The sequence below is a fragment of the Asterias amurensis genome, chromosome 6 (assembly GCF_032118995.1).
Source record: "Asterias amurensis chromosome 6, ASM3211899v1".
Classification (NCBI taxonomy): domain Eukaryota; kingdom Metazoa; phylum Echinodermata; class Asteroidea; order Forcipulatida; family Asteriidae; genus Asterias; species Asterias amurensis.
In genome coordinates this window covers 17,436,538-17,451,108 of record NC_092653.1, presented here as the reverse complement: position 1 = coordinate 17,451,108, position 14,571 = coordinate 17,436,538, and the positions used below count along the sequence as shown (strand labels likewise).

The following is a 14,571-nucleotide window of genomic DNA, read 5'->3' as shown; positions in this document are numbered from 1 at the left end:
CTTTCGAAGATTTCTTATAAGAATATAATTATTGTACTCTAATATATTTGGAGGAATTTTCAGCACTTAAAAAAAACAATTCACATTAGTTGTACGAGGTTAATTATGCTATGGGAAAATGGCCGAAATAATTTTGTGAGTGCGAAGATCGACGTTAAAGGCGATAGGAAATCCGTGTGCAAATCATGAATTTCTTCCGAATTTTAACGTAATTAGTTACATCCATTAAGTGAAACATGGAGAACCAGGTCAACAGTGTTCATCGTGCGGCTGGCTTAAATATAGAAGGTACGTAAATGTCTAAATGTCGTGGTCAAATGAAATTGTTGTTACAAAACACGGAGCTGCGGAGTGCAAAAGTGCAACGCACGCAAACAATGCAGTAATTGTCCTGTGCAGTTGGATGGGGTGTAAGGTGGTGGGCGTGGTTGAATATTGTGAAAAGATGTAATTCGACATGGTTAATTCGACCAGCAGTTTCTTACCCATTTCCATCCCACAATTTAAATTACTAATTTTTGAGCCCAACCATTCCTAATTCCGTGCTATATTATTAATATTATTGCTAACCAATAAAATACTTTTAATTATTAGATGACAACAGCAGTCTCCTGACAATGACTAGATAGAGGAGCAAGCTAGTCGAAACGTTGAGTCCAATTCAGAACTGACTCCGCGGCAGTACAGTTAATTACGATCTTATAAAGCTAAAGTACCATCCGCCCTGGTAATAGTTAAAAAGCAGGACAGTTCTTTTCAGAACCGAGAAGTCTCCCGAACCTCCGATTATCTACTCCGCGGCAGTAGAATAAAATTATAAAGCAAGACAGTTCCCTAAGAACAACTACTACCTGCCAAGTAGATACACACATGGTGTTACCGCAAACCAAATATACAACAACAATAATAACAGGAGAAAAAAAAAAGACCTCCGTATCCTCTTCCTGCCACCACTTTTCCACAAATTCTTACAAAAAAGGGAATTTCTCATTTTAATTTTAACTTTAAAGACACTGGACACTATGGTAATTGTCAAAGACCAGTCTTCTCACTTGGTGTATCTCTCCCCATACATAATAAAATAACAAATCTGTAAAAATTTGAGCTTGATTGGTCATCGGAGTTGCAAGATATCTATGAAAGAAAAAAAACACCCTTGTCACACGAAGTTGTGTGCTTTCAGATGCTTGATTTCGTGACCTCAAATTCCAAACTTGAGGTCTCGAAATCAAATTCGTGGAAAGATCAATCAATCAATCAATCAATCAACATTCATTTCCATACAAACACAATATACAAATACAAACAATAGGATTAGATACTTTTTCTTGATTGAAAACTACATCATTTCAGAATCAGAGGGAGCTGTTTCTCACAATGTTTATGTTGGCACTATCGGTCAATCTGCGCGATCAACCGATCGCGCTGCGCTATCGACCAATCGTGCTGCGCTATTGAAATATCTATTGGTCGCGCAGCAATCGGTCGATCGCGCAACAATCGGTGGATCGCGCAACAATCGGTTGATCGCGCAACAATCTGTTGATCGCGCAACAATCGGTCGATCGCGCAACACTCGGCAACGAACATGCGTGATCAACCGATCGTGCAGGAATGGCTCGGCGCGACCGGCCGATTGTGCAGGAATTGTTTGGCGCGATCGGCCGATGTTCAGGGGCCGAATTCACAAAGATGTTGGATTGATCGTAACTGCAAATCAATAGTTGCCAACTTAAGTGTGAAGTCACAATATAAATCACCATGGTGATACTGAAAATTTGTCTTGCAATGAATTTTATTGCTTTGAGAAATCGCCCCCAGGAATGGTTTACCTGCACGATCGGTCCATCGCGCAAACCCATTCCTGCATAAACCGGTAGATCGCGCAAAACTTTTCCTGCACTATTGGTCGATCGCGCAAAACCATTCCTGCGCGATCGGTTGATCACGGGAAAAATACTCGTAGCTTGATCGGTCAATTGCGCAAAGATGTTCATTGTGCAATCGACCGATTGTTGCGCGATCGACGGATTGTTGCGCGATTGACCGATTGCTATGGGCCAAATTGATCTTTCAATAGCGCAGCGCGATCGACCGATCGCGCAGATTGACCGATCGCGCCCAACATTTATACTATCAACCTCTCCCCATTACTTGTTACCAAGTGAGGTTTTATGCTGATAATTATTTTGATTAATTTATTAATTAATTACCAATAGTGTCCACCGCCTTTAATTAACTATAAAAGTAAAATCAACTGCTAGTTTAATTTCTTTCCTAACGAATAAAGGTGGTGGCAGGATACATTTTTCATAAAAAGATGTTTAAATTTGACAGGATTGCACGTTTTTTTCTCATACACACTAGACTTGCCTGCCAAATTTTGTCATTCCTATTTGGCAAGCCCAACAACCCCAACATTAGGCTCAACTCTCTATGCATCAGATGCATCGAGTACAGAAGTTATTAGCAGTTAGATATTAACAAGGAAATATTGTAAATTGCATGTGGAGCTTTGACACTTTTTTCTTCTTGTGGTTTTACTTCCTCAAGTCTCAAACAATACCGCAAGATATACATGTAAGTGTTGACATCGAAAGGAAAACCAACAAGCGTATAAAGAAAAGTAGCTAGTTTAATGAAAGGTTTTGTCAAACTCAATAGTCTGAACAAAGGCTCGAAATTATGGCAATTAATTATCCTTTATCTTTCAATAAGATACTTTATGTAGTCTATAGAATAGATACACATTGTAATTCACATCCTTCAAAACAATTAGTAACAAACCAAAAGGAAACTGACTGTGTTCATTACTTGGTATTTGAAAAACAAATTTGCATCCCCTTATAGCTTATCCCTGTACTGCATTTTCCCAGGGTAGATCGTCAACTTTGCTGTGATCCCTGCAGCCGATTTCACAAACTTTACGCAGCTGCGTGAGTCCACTTAAGACATAAACGTTGCGCAAGTGGACTCCAGCAGCTGCGTAAAGTTTCAAGAAATCGGCTGCTGGCTGTACAGCAGTTACAGGATGAAATTGGCTTTTGACTGTCACTCCTGAACAACTATTTTTGACAAAATAGGGAGATTGGCAACATTAGCGCTAGATGTACATGTAGCTCAGTTTATAGAGTGCCGGTGTCCCAGGGCAATCTGTCCACCCGAGATTCTGTCCCCCATACGGAAATTAACATGGGCTGAAGGAGGATGATTCAAAAGAGGGCGCTGTCAGAAGAAGTTTGTAGGCAGTTAGCTGTGTGTGGTGGGACAGGATCTCCTGCCACACCAGTGCAGTAATCCGGAGGGCACATGTTTGAGTCCCATTCTAGAGCGTTTGTCTGAGTTCACCTGAACTTTTTCTTTAAACAATACACCAGGTGAGAATCATTCATGTTTTGCTTTTATGATTTTGATAATTGTTCTATTTCTGCTTAAATCTCATTGAAGATGATGTCAATGCACTCCGGCAACGTGTGGAAGAGTTGGAGACGAACCTCCGCAGTGTCCTACAGGAGAGGATGACCCAAGAGGCAGACTTCGCCCAGAAGAGGGCAAAGTTCAAGGAAATATTCCTGACGAGAGAAGGTAGCTTTCAGTGAACGTAACAATTCCTAACCACAGGGTCTCGTCTAGGATAGAGAAAGTAGTCTTTGACTTGACATTTTCCCTCACAGATAATCCATCAGTATCTGGCTTGCCCATAAACTTTTCAACTTGTTCACCATGGCAAAGATTGTTGGGCTGTCTGTACACCAAATTACCGACCCGCAGCCCACTTCTTTAGCCCAAGTCATCCCTCGATCCTTTGACAATTTACAGTGCTCAGGTTTTTTAATACACTAAAAAGAATAAATATCAGAGTGCCTTGCTCAATCAAGGGCTCAAGTGTCATGACAGGAATTCCAACCCACACTCTGCTGCTGACAACACCGGAGTTAGGGTTCAACAAACTAGACTGCTCTGCCACGATGCAACTTCATAAGATCCTAGATGGGGAAAGTGCCAGTTTCAAAAGTAGTCAAGCCGAGGGCGGGGCAATTTTCATTTTACAAGGAGAACTTCCATTGGACAAACCTTTAAGTCTATGGGAAACTTTTGAATTATCAAGACCAGATCAACAGAGGCCATGGCCTGCACGGTCTTCCAGGCCTGAAATAGTTTACAGATTTTACTGTACCTCATGATAATCATGACTGAAAGTCAAATTCTCACTGGTCTGTTATTCGATATAATCGCGATTAATTAAATTTGACATCATCAGTCTTCAAACTCCAAGTGAAAGTTGTAGAAGAGACAGTCATAGCATAAGAGAGGTGTTCTAATGACCTATTCTTCTGGTTTTACTCCAAACCTATGGGGTGCAAGATGTCTCAGCTAGCAAATACATCGCGATATTTAATCGTTATCGCGATATATCACGATATATCGCGATATATCGATATTTCGATTAAAACCAAATCCATCCGATATCGAAATCGTTTCCAAATTAATATCGCGATTTTCGATAATATCGTGATATCGCCCAAGCTTAGTCTATTCAATATCACGTGGCAGTTGCTACATGTACATGTATCTTTGTTATCTACTAAGTGCGTGCACACACATATTCACACACGTGTTTAGGAGGCATGACAAATAGACTATCGCCCGTGGAACTGTTCCCCGGGTGTTGTGTACACACGCGAACATCGCTATAGCGACATTCAACACATGAACAAACTTTTTTTATTTTTCTATCATGGTTCAATTTATTTCACATTCATAAATACCTCAGACAGTTTCGCTATTCCTATTGGTGGAGAGCACGTCACGTGGGTGTGTATAAAACCTTTGTTTATGACCAGTAAAAAGTGTTGAAATATGGTGCTTATAAGACAGTTTCTTCATTCCTATTGGTTGAGAGCAACGGCTGAAACAGTTGTGCCACATCACGCAATACGCGCGACACGCACAGCATTCCCTTGTAAGGAGTTGTTTACCCGAGGGCCTTACCATTTCATAGCTGGAGGGTTGTTGTGTTGAAAGAAATCATTGAACAATTATAATTTTGGCATTTATTTTACTTTTTGACCAAAAAGTGTTCATTGTTTTTAGACTGAAAAGGTATTTATGAATGGGAATCAAAGTGTGTTGAATCGGTTTTCAACTAGTGGTTAAACCCGCCGAGGCCTGGTTCTTTATAATTTACCTCGACTTCGTCTCGGTAAAATTATCAAGAACCAGGCCTCGTTGGGTTTAAACCACAAGTTGAAAACCTCTTCACCACACATTGATCCCCTTATTCGTCCTTTCCCCCTTGCTCCAAATAATATTGTTCCGGTAACTGAATATGTATGAAGTACATGTATAGTAAAACTAATATGTCAACTTCCAATACTTCGGGGAGCTAACATCGACAAACCTTGCACCAACTTGACATTACTTTTTCTCGCCACCCATCTACAGAGGAGTTGATCAAGGAGGCAGAGTTAATGCGGAGTGAGCGGGATACCATGCAGAACGAGCTGGATGAGCTGAAGACGGTAGCTGTGATGGCTGAGACAACGTACAGGGAGGAGATGGACGAATGCAGGAGAACGTGGAAGAATGAGGTGGGCACCATGCAGGCTATCCTTAGAGGTAAGCATGTAGTTGACTAGACTGCCCCCCCCCCCCCAGTGTTCATTCTATGATCTCAACAAGGGAAGTTAAGATAATATTATAATTTATCACACAAGAGGAGTGGAAATGGGACGCTTTATTTTTTTGGATTTCCACTAGTGCGTGTCATAACAAATTTATCTTCAAGTAGACTTGACGCAAACATGCCACTTTTAAAAGCGCAATTCTCAGATTTAGAACAAACAATATGCACGGTATATTACACTCCAACTAATATAGCAATTTACATGTGTACATGTACATGGACTAGCCGTCAGGTTTGGCTGGCATGTGCTCCCTTCTTTCCTTGCCGTCCACCTTTAGGATTTTGGTTCAAATCCCAAGTTGGCATAGTCCCTTCTTTCCTTAACTTTTACCTCAAGGACCCGCTTCAAGTTCTGCTGGGAGCACTTCGTAATGGGTTTTTAGTCCCTACCTGATTATGAGGGTTTTCCTCCCACATCTTAAACTGAAACTTCCTTTCTTGTCTTTCATTAAAAAAGATGCAGTTGCCATGACTACTGAGGAGACGGCACTCACCTACCAACAGGAACGGGAGAAGCTTCTTGCGGCCAACGAGCAACTCAATAAGGAACTTCAGAGCTTTCAGCAAATCATGGCCGAGAAAAGTCAGATGTCTGGCTCAGACAAGTAAGGAACTTAAAAAAAATAATAAAAATAAATGTTAGCCTTTGACAACTTTCCAGATTTCCTCCTTCTATGGGTATTTTAATTACTGTCTTCTCAATGCGTCGTATTTTTGACCACGTGAGGGCGCTCTCATTAGTATCTGTATCACTTCCAAAGGTATATACGCGATTTGTCCTGCACACTTTTCAATTGATGTTCTGCCACTTTTGTTGGCCGTAGTTGTAAGTTGCTTTAGAGGTGGGTTGTTATGGCTCCTTTAAAAGTCTTATAGTCCGTGATGGCTATGATGTCTGTGTTGGTAATGTGTTCCATTCTTTAAAAACTGTTTTGGGTATGCCCAGAAGTGATACAAAATGTTTGGGAGTGCCCTCACATGCCCTCCTGCGTGGACAAAACCGCTTCAGATTTTCGGCGATATCTCAAAACTCTATCACTTTAAAATGATTCACAGGTTTTACTGTTGGTTTGCGGTAACACCATGTGTGTATCTACTTGCCAGGCAGAGTTTATTTTCAAACAAACTCTACTTGGCAAGTAGATACAAACATGGTGTTACTGCAAACCAAATATATATTGATACCCCACCATGCAATACCTCAAATCCCATTATATGTATATATATTGTTTCTACATTTATAAAGGATTAAAACCAAATGTGTGTTCTCTTCAAAGTGTTGTAAGAACTGAGTTTATATACTGCTCTTTTCAGTGTGACCATTGTTTAACATTGGTTTGTCTTTGATTGAAGGGACACAAGTCTGTTGTCTAGCATGACAAGATCACTACGCAGTCTGACAGGATCAAACTCCCCATCAGCATCAAGGGAAGAAAAACAGCCACAGCCAACAACAGTAGAACAACAACCACCTCCACCCCAACAGCAACCTTCTCCCCAGCAGAAACACACACCTACCAAGGAGGAAGAAGACCTGGAGAATAGCATGCTCAAGGTATTGGCGGGGATGAGGAGAAACAATGACTGTTCTCATTCAGGATTTTTGTTTGTGCCTTTGATAAAACAAATTAGCCACAAATTGCTTCTCTTCAACCAAGGCCCAATTTCATAGAGCTGTTTAAGCACAAAAATAGCTAAACACAAAAAACTTATTCTTACCAGATTATGGTTACGGACCAAAACCATGTCAAATGCACAATTTTTAACTGGTATCCCGCTTAATTTTGTTAAGCACAAAGTTTGTAATGTTAGCAAAATTGTCTGCTTAAGCAGCTCTATTAAATTGGGCCCATGTGAATGAATGGTGCTTTCTACAAGGGTTGAGATAGTGTTATGGTTATTAAGTCTTTTACATTTCAGAAGCTTCATTGAGTGCATGGTCTCAAGGAATTTGATGCAAATCCAGGAATGATTTGAGTAATACCTTATAGATGTCATTTTTGATAAAAAGAAATCAGGTTGCTCATGGTCTAGTGTACGACTGCAGTACTTGCAATAACAAGGTTGTGGGTTCAACTCCCCTAATCTGTCCCCTGATTTCACAATGACTAGGATAGTTTTGTTGTCTATATACTGAATCACTATTTATTGATTTGTGCAACTCAGAATCATACATGTATTTGGCTGTTGCCAGCTTAGCATTTATATCCCCTTGTGGGAGTTTGCCAAGTTCCTTTGACAGGAAGATCATCTAAACAAGCAAACAAACAACATTACCGCGTAATTATATCAGTAATATTTTATTCATATTTATATTGATATTTCCTCATATCATTTGTTCTTTCGTTTTATTTTAGGCGCAGAAAGATACCGAGATCTTGCGCTCTGTTGTGGTTCCCTTGGAGAGGGAGATTGAATCCTTGAAGGAGAAGCTACAGGGGGCTAAGGTTGAGAGGAGAGCCCTGGAACACAGGCTAAAGGTAGGAGCTCAATCTTCAGTAGTTTGCTCTTTACTGTTTCAGTGACTAGCCAGCAGGACCGGTTAGCTTGTAATTTCGCTGGTCGGCAAGCTGTTTTTACTGGTTCGTATTGTGAGATTTCCTTTAATATGATACTAACTTCTTAACGCTTTACGCTACAGTACCAGCTAAGTTGTTGAATTCTGAGAAAATAAACCTGGCCAATGCATGCCCTAATTTCTGATAATTCTTTGAGCCAGGGCCGATCTTCATAGGGCTGCTTAAGTAGAAAAGAATCCGAAGGTCATTAGTTCATATCCCACTCTTTCAATTTCTCTTTGTTCAACCCCAAATCATTTAAAATTTAACCCAGTCAGTTTCCCTTGATGTTATTATTATTGTGAGTTGAATAAGGCCACTGCAGGAGGGTCTTCAATCTAGCTTCTAGATAGTGCCAACTAAGATTGTTATACCTCGGTAACAAACTGTGAAGTTTGATTGGTCGAGAACCGTGCCGTGACGCATGTACCATGGCTGAGTGATGATCACCGGTGTACATTACCTTGATCGTTCCCACTGTTGGTCGATTTCCAGCGCTTTTTAGTATGAAACATCCGCGGGTTCGAGGGAACAGTGAAAACTTGTTTTAAACTATTTAATAATAATTGAGGAGGACAACAGAACTTCGAGAAGAGGAATAATAATGTTACCAAGGTATAACAAAACAATTGTTGCACGCTGTGACTGGGGTCCATTGGTTTTGTACACCCGAGGGGGAAAATGGCACCCTCGGCGAAGAAAATGGCACCCTCGGCTTCGCTTTGGGTGCCATTTTCCCCCTCGGGTGTACAAAACGCCATGGACCCCGTCTCAGCGTGCAACAATTGTATAATGACCCACTGATCACAGGAAGAGATACAGTAGACACTGCTATTTTGTCACACTTGCAAACACCAGAATTAAATTATTTGGATGTGTTCCCCTAACATAGTCTTATGCTTACTATGCCCATGTTTCTCCCTATCAGAAATACGGTCTTGAGGATCTGGGGATCTCTACTGTAGACAAAGCACAGAGTCCTGCCACACCCCCTGAATCAGTGCTTAGCTCTTCCATGTCTTCTGCTGACTTAGATGAAAAGGTAAGACAAATGAGAAAACAATCACTTTTCTTTGTTACAATGACAAGGTTGGTTCATATTTCATATAAGGTCGGTTCATATTTCATATGAATATGAAGTAACCTTGGTTTTTTTTCAATGAAAATTTCACTAGTTTCTATCATGTAACTTTGAGTAAATTCATCATACAACTACATGTACATGTTGTTAAAATTAGCAGGTCGCATTTTCAAGAGTATGCTGTTTTATAAAGGATTATGTGTATGTCCGGGCATATTTTCTTGCGATGACTTATTATTTCAGAAAGAAATATTACTTAGTGATTGCACTGTCCACTTCGTCAACGCAAGTTACTTGAGACGAGTGCGATGGAACACACACCACACATCACGATCCCTCATGCAGCAAACTAGTTCATTGGTAGTCTCCATCCCTGTATCTTCTTTCATCATCTTTACCATGTTCTTGATTGGCCCCCCTTGCTTCCAACCTTTTTAAAAAGTATGGTTTCAAATTAAAGATGCTATGTCAGATTTTTTGCCGATTTGACCCAAAAATTTTGATTTAAAATTCAATAGGTATTTTGATGGGGGTCGGAAAAGTTACAAGCTTTCATTTGAGCCATTGCTCGAAAAAGTCCCCCAATTAGTAGTAGCAGTGAAATAAAGTGCTCAAAATTTGTTTTTGTCAGGATCCCGACAATATATCACATGACCAATTCTTATGTGTTTGATAAGAAACGTTTTAATTTTTTGTCATGGTTCCTGCCCATTAAAAGTAAAAGTTCAACCTTTTTTCGTTAGAGCGGGTGATGCTCTTTGAAATACCAATCACTCAAAAAAATCTATTTTTTAATGTTTGGGGCCAAAAATCTGACATAGCATCTTTAACATGTTTAATATCTGTTTGTTACTATTGACAGGTTCGTGCGTTGAGTAGTGTGTTGGAGGCAGAGAAAACATCACGTTCTGACATGGAACTCTACGTCGCTGTTCTCAACAAACAGAAGTATGTCATGCAGGAAGACAACGATACCATGAGAGAAGAACTAAGAGAAGGTTAGTACTAAATTCAAAAAGAAAAATCACTTCAGTTTGAATGTGATTAGAATTAATAATAATAATAACTATAATAATAATAATATCTATACTAATACTACCCGTCTTGTTGAACACAAAATTAACCTCAGATCTTTTGTTGAAAAGAGAAGTGGTTCGCCCCGGTGTTCCTGGTTTGTTTGGCAGCATATGGCGCCACAGCACCTTGTGAACTATTACATGGTGCTACATATCAAAGGAGTAGGTCTCGTAATTCAAACATATTCCTACATACCTTGCAGGAAAATACTGTATGTTAAAAGCGCCTTGAGCGTCACTGAGTGACGGATATGTGTGCTACATAAGAAGCCACTATTATTATAATATATTATTAACATGTACATCTCTTATGCTCCACTCCCACAGTCTGCAGACTCCTAGAGAAGGAGAAACAAGAGCACACTAACCTGAAGCACACTTGGCACATGGCCAACAACCAGTTCCTGGAGTCGCAACGGCTGCAGATGATGGACATGAGACGGATGGAGTCGGTGCTGACTGAGGAGCAGCAACGGCAGATCGTGGAGGCCCAGCGGAAGGACAGGGAGAGAGAAGAGGCTGAGCAGCGGGTACAGGCGATCAAAGAGCAACAGGCTAAGCATGAACGGGAGACTGAGAGACTACAGCAATCGGCTCAGGTACGGTGGATACTGAATGTATAGGGTTCAACTCCTACCAAATCCATTCCTGGTTTTCCCTGAGATTACTAAACAATTTCACCGCATTGGGCAAGACATCAGGGCCCAATTGCATGGCTCTGCTTACCTTGGTGCTTGCGGAAAACAGGGTATTTCATGGGTTAGCAGGTATGCATGTGCTTACTCCACCATACTAGGCATTCTAGGCTCACAAAGCTAGCGCAGCAATTTGGCGCTTGCACGTATGCGGAGAATGATGATCGTAAGCACAGAGTTTGGCGGTAAGCAGAGCCGTGAAATTGGGCCCAGGTTGGCTCAGTGGCCTAGTGGTCTAGTGGTTGTTTCCCTGTCTTAGTCTGTATAGATCCTGGGCCCAATTTCATAGAGCTGCTTGAGCACAAAATATTGCATAATAATTGTTTGCTTAGCAGAAGTAAGCAGGGAGAGCAAAACCAGTACAGCAATATAAACTAAGCAATCTTCAGTGTTTGGGATAAAAAACACTGGACTGACAGACTTGCCCAGTTGTTAGGGGACTGGTCTATTGATAACATTACTGGATTCAGACCTGTGCTATAGTGGGTATGTGGGCCCTGATATTAGCAACAAGGTCTTGTTTGGTTCAAGTACAAGCTTTTCATGAATTTTCATGTCTACAAAAATGTAGCATGGTCGACTCTGCAATTTTATTCCCAACTGCAAAAATCAAAGTACCTTCACACCATATTCCAATAGGTATAATGTTTGGTAGGCTAAAGAAATAGAGCTTCAGTTTTTGAGGCGCTGCATGGTGAGGTATCAAAGTATACTCGGTTTGTATTACGCCATGTGTATATCTACTTTGCTGTGTATATTTTGTTCTTTGGCAACAAGGTTTTGCTTTTTATTCTTTTGCCGCGGAGTAGACTTTGAATTCAAGCGACATGCAGTAAAGTAAATATACACATGGTGAATATAGGCCCTACAAGAATTACAGAGTTTTTTAATTGTCCTATTTCTGACCTGCAGGTGGAGCAACCACTCATAAGCTCTGAGCCCCAGGTTAAACATGGCCGATCCTCCTCCCTCATCGACCTCAATTCCCCTACCACTCAGCTGGACTCCGAGTCTACCAGGCCTAGCCACCTGGGTACAAGGTTGCTTGTCAACTCGTCAGCGTCGGCGCAGAATTTCACGACGCCCAACGTGGATCCGGAGGAGCTACTTCAGTTTGAAACTCAAGGTGTCTACAATCCTTCTGGTCTGTTCGTGTAACTCATTTTACCAGAACCTTTTTGAGACCATAGTTGTTATTTTATCATCGTCGCCACTCGCTCAGACATGGCTTTCTTTTCTGATTCTTCAAAATCCTTTTTTTTGTTTCCCAATAAAAAGAATTCTGGTAAAATAATGGGCAATCTCGGTGGTCTAGTAGGTTAGACATCTACTCTAGAATGGCAAAGGTTGTGGGTTCGAATCCCACCCTAGCAATATGTCTGTGAATTTGGTTCACAGAACTCAAGAAAGTACTGAGCATACAGTGCTTAGACACATCAGTGTAAGGGTTTAACCAAATAATATTCTTAAACCACAATGCAAATATAACATCTATTATAGTGACTTTTGTATCCGACTGATTTTTATAAAAACGACGTCTCCATAATAAACTGTAGAGGGCGCACTGTATTGTGAAACACTCTTTATGAAATGGTTAAAATAGCCATTACAAGTGATGTGATCTCAACCACTCACAACACAGCATCTGTGCGGTTGTTACAATATACATTCCTAGAATGTAAGCTTAAACCAGTGTGTTTTTATTTGTCGACTGCAGGTCAGTCGAGTTCTCCACTTCATCGTAGTATGAATGAGATAGCAGCCCATAGCTTCTCAGATAACACAGTGTATGGCATGGACGCAGAGACAGCCTCATTGTCATCCAGCATTAGTCTGACGGAGGCTCAGGAACGTGCAATTTCTGGTAAGATCATGAAACTCCTAACTGTAACCTACACTTCCTAGTAGCATACCTTTTAGGCATAAAGCCTGGTTCATACTTCATACGTATGCGAATGCGATGCAAATTTGACGTGATAACTCTGTTTTCGCAGCGATATTCCCAAGAGAGTTGAGCACAACTCAACCGCTGCGAATTATTTGTACGAATATGCGATGTCTTCATTCATATCGCATTCGCATTCGCAGGAAGTATGAAAGGGGCTTGAACCAGAAGTTTTTTTTTTAAGTATTCACTAGCTATCTTGGCTTGTAAATTGTTTTATACTTACCTGTAAGAAGTTTTTCAGCAAAGGTTTCAGATGTATTATCAATTGTAGTGAAATGAGCTGGGTTCGTTTAAAAAAAAAAGTGTATCACTCACACATTCTAAGATGAAGGCTACACTTAACTGATTTGGGCTATTGACCCAAATCAACTGCCACCAGGGGCTCGTTGCCACCTACAGTGTACTCCTCGGGCTGAAACAGGGTTACCCCTTTCACAGTCCCAAGGATGTAGGCATGGTATCATTAACTAGAAGCCTGGCTGGTAGAGCAGAATGCACTGCCTTCCTAGCTTTTTACCAAGTAATCATGGTTAAGTGCCTTGCTCGACGTGCTCGAGGGCACAAGTGTCATGACCGGGAATCAAACCCAGACTCTGCTGCTGACAACACTAGAGCTTGGGTCTGGCACGCCAACAACAAATGTATAAAGTAATTTTTTTAAAGTACATGTATGTGGATCTAAAAAGCAACCAAATATTCATTATTTGAACAGGTCTGATGGACATTATGTACATGTAGTAGCCTTGTCACGACACTGCAATAAGTTAAGTAATGCTATCAGACAGCCAGCAACAGTTTTTGCCTTAACACTTGTATGCCAGGGTAGTGTTAAAAGCAAGTTCTAAGAACTTCATAGTATTTCCTAACTAGGTTGTCTTCCATTGAACAGTATATAAGTGATTTCTGACCATCTTGTTACAGGGGAAACGCCAGAGGGTGAGGAGATGCGATCAGTTCTTGCCAGCGCCAGAGCGCGCACCGAAATGTTTCCATCGCTAGCAGGGAAGAGGGTCGTCAGCGAAACGGAGTGGACGAAACTCCAAGAAGAGGTCAGAGTTCATGAAAACATGTTGTGTCTTCCTTCTTGTGTTTGATTGAAGCCCTCCTTCATTTTTTGCACTCCTTTGCAAAGACAACTATGGGAAATAACCATTTGAGAAAATGAGTGTGAAGCCTGCATGAGGGGATCAAAACCAACAGACAATTCAATTCAATTCAATTCAATTGTTATGGGTCCTACCATGGAGGAAATTCATTTTGAATACATGCAATACAGACAAAATTAATAATAAGGCACAATCATAAATGAACTACTGGAAATACATAATATTTATTAATCAGAAAAATACATAATAAACCACAATGGAATCAAAGTGATAACAACATCTAAGCAGAAAGTAAACAAAGTAGTTAAACACTGAGGTTGAGTAGACGGACAGAGTATGGTATGAAGGAGTTGAGGTACCTGTTTGTTTTGCATCAAAGCGACTGCCATCTCCTACCACTTCTTAGTTTGATGAAGAATTT

General features: G+C 40.7%; 1 protein-coding gene across 1 annotated transcript in view; it reads left to right on the top strand.

The window, feature by feature from the left end:
- Positions 1-118: 118 nt before the first annotated feature.
- The window catches only part of LOC139937989 (rab GTPase-binding effector protein 1-like), a 32,233-nt gene continuing 17,780 nt past the window's right edge, over positions 119-14,571 (top strand). Inside the window, exons 1-12 of the mRNA XM_071933310.1 lie at positions 119-288; positions 3,448-3,585; positions 5,446-5,619; positions 6,144-6,291; positions 7,040-7,241; positions 8,044-8,166; positions 9,173-9,286; positions 10,188-10,323; positions 10,729-11,000; positions 12,009-12,222; positions 12,814-12,960; positions 13,966-14,093. Of these exons, the coding sequence (XP_071789411.1) occupies positions 237-288; positions 3,448-3,585; positions 5,446-5,619; positions 6,144-6,291; positions 7,040-7,241; positions 8,044-8,166; positions 9,173-9,286; positions 10,188-10,323; positions 10,729-11,000; positions 12,009-12,222; positions 12,814-12,960; positions 13,966-14,093 (1,848 nt within the window). The 5' untranslated portion in view covers positions 119-236. The remainder of the gene's footprint in view (positions 289-3,447; positions 3,586-5,445; positions 5,620-6,143; positions 6,292-7,039; positions 7,242-8,043; positions 8,167-9,172; positions 9,287-10,187; positions 10,324-10,728; positions 11,001-12,008; positions 12,223-12,813; positions 12,961-13,965; positions 14,094-14,571) is intronic.